This window comes from Crocuta crocuta, unplaced genomic scaffold, assembly GCF_008692635.1.
Source record: "Crocuta crocuta isolate KB4526 unplaced genomic scaffold, BGI_CrCroc_1.0 scaffold8, whole genome shotgun sequence".
NCBI lineage: Eukaryota > Metazoa > Chordata > Mammalia > Carnivora > Hyaenidae > Crocuta > Crocuta crocuta.
The window spans coordinates 2110222-2116220 of NW_027532162.1; the positions used below are offsets into that span (position 1 = coordinate 2110222).

A 5999-nucleotide genomic window follows, 5' to 3' on the forward strand; every position below is an offset into this window, starting at 1 on the left:
AAGGTCCCCCCTTCTCCCTGCAGGTCCCCCCTTCTCCCTGCAGGTCCCCCCCTTCTCCCTGCAGGTCCCTGTGGAGTCGTGAGGAGTTGGCAGGTGCTCTAAATAATGGCATGATCCTTTATTATCGTTGGGCTTTCACAGGTCGAGAGCTATGAGTTTTGATTTTCCATTTAAAAAGGGATCAGGAATACCTCTCCTGACAGCCACTCTGTCCTCGAAATGCCTCTCCCTCCTGCACTCAATGGTGGCCTACGACCCCGACGACAGAATCACCGCCCACCAGGCCCTGCAGCACCCCTCCTTCCAGGACCAGAGGTGGGCTCCCGGGGGCTTCCGGGGGAGGGAGCTGGCTGTGGAGACCTGGGGGACACACGGGGGGCAGGTGGGTCTGGGAACAGCTCTGTCCTGAACTCAGGGGCCCCGGAACTTCCGCCTCACTCTTTTCTGGAGCGGCCTCAATGGCTCCACGGCAGGGCCCATGGGGGGGTTCTGTGGCTGCTTCGAGGCTGAGGCCCGGGCCCCGGGAGGGGTGGTGCCCGTCAGCGTCGGCAAGGGGACCTCCGCATAGGGCTGGGAGGGGCTGGCATCTGGCACCTGCCCGAGGGCATCTCATTCCCCGCCCCGTGCGCTCCGGCCAGTGCGAGCTGCGGGTGCCGGCTGACCGGCCTGCTGGGGCGGCAGGGCCCGCGAGGCACCGAACCCTCGGCCCTCAGAGGAGGGAAGAGGCTCCCAGAACAGCTGACGTGGAAGCGGTAGCGGCAAGGCCGAATGGTCGTGCACGTTCTCAGGGGAGCGCTGCCCTCTCCTTCCTGCAGGGCAGCTGAGAAGCAGGCCCTGGGCAGCCACAGGAAGGCTGTCTTTCCAGAATGCGCCGTGGCTCCAGACCTGCTCAGTAACGCCTGGCAGGTTTCAAAGGAGGGCAGGAAACAGGTACGAAGTGATGTCAGGGAGCTGGAAGTGGTCTTGGTAGCTGGGACGGAGGCCCTCAGGTGGCCCGAGTCACCTCAGAGGACGCCGCCCTCGGCAGAGGCAGGGAGCCGGGCTCTGGCCACGCCTGCCCTTTCCGTCCGGCTGGCGGGTGCGGCGCCCCGTGTGCGCAGGCCTGGCGAGCTGGGTCTCCCATGCGTGGGTGCCAGGTGCTCTGTCCATGCGCTCTGCCTCTAGCACGGGGCACGGAGAGGCCACGCTGGCCCAGGTGTCCTGCTAGCCAGTGACGCCCCCACGTCCGCAGGGGCGCAGCAGGCGCAGGTGAGCGCCGGCCTGGGCCCAGATGGTTTGCTGTAGAAACAGCAGCGCCCTCTTGTCTTCCTTTGGCCCCACACGGCCCCGGCTGCCCGGCCCCCCCCTTCCACCTTCCGGGCTGGCCCCGCGCTTCGTGAGGACTGTGCCCCCGTCACTTGTCCCGGCATTTACCGAATGTCTGTACACACTAGGAGCTGAGGTTCTGGAATGCCAGACTGCTGCCCGACGCCCCCATGTGGCTCACAGGACAAGTTGTTCTGTGAGCCACAGACCACCTCCCGGTCTTTCCCCCAAACCTGCTTTTCCCCCCACGCCTTCCCTTTAAGGGTGGACGCAGCCCTCCTTCAGCTGCTCAGGCCCCGAACCCGGACCCCCACCTGAGCCTCCCTCATTTCACTCCCAGCTGCGGTCCCTGCCCGGCCCTCCCTCCTGGCCAGCCCTCTGTCTGACGGCGTCACTGCTGCCGGCCCCCACTGAGGGTCCCACGTGTCTACAGGGGCCACGTAGGAAGGCTTCCCAGCTTTGTGGGCCGTCAGGCCCTGTCACAACCACCCTCTTCCCTCTGGTGCCACAGCCGATCCGTAGATGACGGTGGGGCCGTGTTCCACTAGAACTTCAGACACCGAGATTGGGATTTCCTGTAATTGTTACGTGCCATGAAGTTGTTTTCAACTCTTCAAAAGTGTAAAAAAATTCTTAGCATACAAGCCACACAAAAGCAAGGCCACAGGCCATGTGCCCATTGTCGGGGAGTTAGAGTGGGGACTGGGGACCCTGGAGCGCTGCCGTCCCCGTCACGGGCCAGCTGGGCTTGAGGACTCAGTGCAGAGGCCCTGCCGCCCCCGCTGGGCCCTGGGAGCAGCCCTGTCACCTGCACCGTGTGGTCGTACCTCTTGGTCCAATTAGATGAGGCCAAAGTCGCGCAAAAGAGCCCCTGTCGTATTTCCAATGTCCATAAGGGGGACCCCATTGTGTGTTCAACTGGCCTGTGTTCTGTTTCAAGAAACAGTCCCTAAAGCGAGAGGAGAGCCTTCCCGCGCGACGGGGAGCGGCCTGCCTGACCGAACTGCCCAAACTGAAGCTCTCGGGAGGGACGTACTCCAGCCCCGCGCTGCACTCCGTGTTCGGACCGGGAGCGAACAGGAGAGGCCCGGTGCTGAGGCCCCTGAGGCGTGTCGGCGCCAGCCGGAAGGTAGCCTGTCCCGCTAGCGGCCCGTAGCTACCGCCTGGCGCCCGTCGCGGCCTCCACTGAACATCTGCCCTTTGCCCTGCCAGGCAGACCCGCAGAAGGACGTGAAGCCTAACGGGAAACACTGTCGTCTGCCCGCCATAGAACGGAGAGGAGGAGGGTGCTGAGCAGCGCGTGCCGGTCACCTGCTTGGGGCGCGGAACCGCGTGCGGCTGGGCCCCGCCGGGACCACCTCTGCGCCTCGGATGGAGGCCTCCGGGGAGAGCCCCGACCTCCGCCCGGGGCCTGGCGCCCGGAGAGCAGTGCCCGCGGCCCCCCGCCTGCCGGGACCTGCATCCAGAGAGTGGCTGTGCTTTGTCCCAGCCGAACACGTTGTAAAACCACCTCTTTCGGAGGTTTTATTTCATTTTTGTAACGTAAGAATTGGGGGTAGAGAATATTTTGTAATTTTTTACCTGAATCAAAAGAGAAATCAGAATTTATATTGTGTGCTTAGGCTTGGCGTCACCGCAGGCCCTGTGCTGTGCCCCCTTTAGGGCATCACCGATGGCCTACGTTACAGCGCACAGGCTGTGCCGTCGGAGCTTTATTAAAGAATGAGTTATCGTTACAATATTTTAATATTTCCTGACTTTAACATACGTCCTGACCATCCATCTCTGTATCTTAGGTTATTGTGAACATATTTGGGGAATTTCTTTTGTTGGGAAGACTTTGGTACGGCTTCATTTTGTTGCACTTGAGAAACCCGGAAGGAATAAACCGGGGCCTGGCCTGGGTGCCCGGTGCACGTGGCGCCCGCGGGGAGCTGCAGGCAGGGCGGCTGCCCGGCGCAGGAGGCTGGAGGGAGCCTGGCTGCACCGCAGCCGCCACGCTCTGGCCCCGGGGCTGCAGCCCCTCCCGTGACCAGAGAGCGGTGCTCCCGGCGGCTGCGTCGTGCATCCAGGGCGCCAGCAGCGAGCTGTCCCCGTGTGGAAACGATGCCGCCGTTTTCTCGTCTTCACAGGCTTACGACGTTAAAAACAAAAATTTCCCAGGTTAGTTTCAGTCTTCTTGTTCCCTCTTTTGAGATGAGCCTGTGACCTTCTTCTCTGGTGGCCGCCACTTCAGGACCCGCCTGGCAGGTGGTGGAGCAGAGCCAGGGGTCACAGGGGAGTCAGCAGCTGGGTGCGGCAGCCTCGGGAGGGGCAGGCGAAGGCCGTGTGTGAGGCAGGGTGGGTGTGGGCCGCGTGGGGGCAGAGGTGCCCAAGAAGGGCAGATGCAAGACCAGAGACTGGACCTCGGGGATGTTGAGAGCTGGGTGCACACGGCGAGGGCTTGAAAAGAGCTTCCTTTGAACCCGTTTAACACGCTGGCCGGGCAGGCAGGGCGCTATTCTGCCTCTGCGGAAGGATCTGGGAGTTGCGAGGCCCGAGGGAGCCGAGGCAGGGAGGCCGGGGAGACGCGAGCAGCCGCGGGGATGGCAGAGGGCCCCGCTGCAGGTGAGCCCAGGCAGGGGCGGTGCCGGGAACCAGGCCCCCAGGGGGCAGCGGCTCAGCAGGGACGGGCTCCTGTCCTCGAGGACTGGCTCTACGGCGGAGTTCAGGACAGTTGTTACCTCCTTTAAGGGTATATAAACTTGAGGGGAAAACCTTGTCCCGTTCTCCCACATGCCTTTCTGAGGAAACGGACTTGTCCCTCCCCACGGAGGGCCTCTCTGGGGCAGGGCAGGCTCNGAAGCTCTTCGGCTCAGCGTTGGTCTCTGGAGTAGAAGCGCCGTGACGCAGCCACACCAGGCCCCGGGGTGGCCACGGCTGGTCCAGCCCCGCGCAAGGGCGAATCCACTGCCCCACAGGTCGGAGGGCGGGATGATGCCGCCGGCCGCGCTGGGGCGCCCCGCACCCGCTAGGTGCCCGCACACAGCCGCCTGCTCTCGGCCCAGTGGTGGGCACGGGAGGCCGGGGGCTCACTCCCGATGGAGAAGCTATGAAGGAGGTTGAGCCTCCACAGGCAACGCTATTCAGTGGCTCGCGGGCACAGGAGCTGCCACCACGGAGCCCTAGGAGGGAAGGCGGGTCGAAGTCCTCCCCCCCCCATCCACCTGGCTCACCCGCTCCCGGCCCCAGAGGGGGCGTCTGGGGTGCGGGCACCCGTGGCCAGGGCGCAGCCAGGGGTGCCGATCCCAGGGTTCCGAGTCCAACAGCGCCTTAGCGTCGTCGTCCTGCTTGTGGAGTAGAAAAAGCGGAGGCGATGCCACCCAAGTGTCCTGGGCTCTGCTGCCCCCCTTCCCCCTAGTGCTGGGGACACCCCTGGGCGCGCAGTTTCCTCTGGCCAGGCCACGTGGCCAGCCCGCAAGCTTGCTGCCGGGGCCGAGGGCTGAGCCAGACTCTCCCCGGGCCACCTTCCTCCTCTCAGCTTCCCTGAGACCTGTCCCCACCGCGGAGCATGCGCTCACCAGCTCCTTCTAGAAGCTCCAGAAAGCTCAAGGCAAGAAGTGAAAGGAAGCATAAACTGTACCAGGTGAGCCAGGCCTACGGCCACCTCCTTCCCTGGCTTCTGTGGCTGTGGTGGGCCGGAGCCTGGCCCAGGTGCTGTGTGCCCAGGGCCCGCTGCCCGCTGCGTGGCCGTGGTGGCGGTCACAAGGCTGTCCGACTTTGGAAGCCAGCTTGGACTACGGGGCCGGGGACTGATCTTAGGTGCAGAGCCATAAGGATTTGTTGGTGGTACAGATGCACCTATGGCAAATTGGGACACAGCTGACGGTCAGCTCCAGAGCCCGACCGAAGGGTGACAGAGGGCGAAGCGAGGCCTGCCCACTTTGAGAGCTGTGACTCTTGGGGCCAGGAGAAGCTGGGAACATAGCCTGGCCTTCTGTGCCCGAATATTAACAGTCGTCCTGGGACCAACCAGCTTTCCACGTGTCCCTTCACAGAAAGAGACGACCCCAGGGGGGTCACAGGATGAACTCCGGACTTCATTTCCCGAGGCGGCCCTCAACGACCTCTGGCAGTTCGTGGGCCTCCCTGTGCGTCTGTGCACCTGCGTGGCTGAGGTCTGTCACTGATGCCTAGAAACCCGCGCTTTGCTCAAGATACCAACTATCTAGAATATGTGGTTTTAACATGCAGGGCGTTTTGAATGCACAGGATGTATACATTCTGATTGTTTCACTTAAAACAACAGGTGTCTGTTTTTCTTGGTATTCACCTTCCCCAAAGCGCACGCCCCTGGGACCCCGCGAGCGGCTGTACCTGACCTCTCCTCTGAGAAGCAGCCACGGCCTGGGGCGAAGCATCAGTCCTATGGCTGCGCTCACAGGATCGATGAAAACAGTGCGTGTCTCGGGGGGCCTGCGCTCATTTTGTACCTAGATCGTGCGGACCTGCCCCAGACCGACGTGCCCGCTTACAGACCCGCGCTTCGTGGTTTACAGCCGCGCCGAAGAAAAATGCCTTCGGAGGGTGCCATTGTGTGCGAGTTTCTAAAACGGCATGTCCTGCTGGTCGCTGCACATATTGTGGTTCTCGCGGCTGTAGGGGCTGTAGGGTCGCCGAGCTGGTGGCTGCGGGCGCCACCTCCCCCCCGCCCG

At 63.1% G+C, this 5999-nt stretch overlaps 1 protein-coding gene across 6 annotated transcripts in view; it reads left to right on the forward strand.

Moving 5' to 3' along the window:
- Positions 1 to 3044, forward strand: part of MOK (MOK protein kinase) — a 48814-nt gene extending 45770 nt beyond the window's left edge. For 5 of the 6 annotated variants that reach the window (XM_077776509.1, XM_077776510.1, XM_077776511.1 and 2 more), the window contains 4 exons: positions 142 to 315; positions 816 to 930; positions 2246 to 2434; positions 2518 to 3044. In XM_077776509.1, coding sequence (XP_077632635.1) covers positions 142 to 315; positions 816 to 930; positions 2246 to 2434; positions 2518 to 2598 — 559 coding nt within the window. In that variant the 3' untranslated portion in view covers positions 2599 to 3044. The remainder of the gene's footprint in view (positions 1 to 141; positions 316 to 815; positions 931 to 2245; positions 2435 to 2517) is intronic. The other variant, XM_077776512.1, reaches the window with a different exon arrangement.
- Positions 3045 to 5999: the final 2955 nt, after the last annotated feature.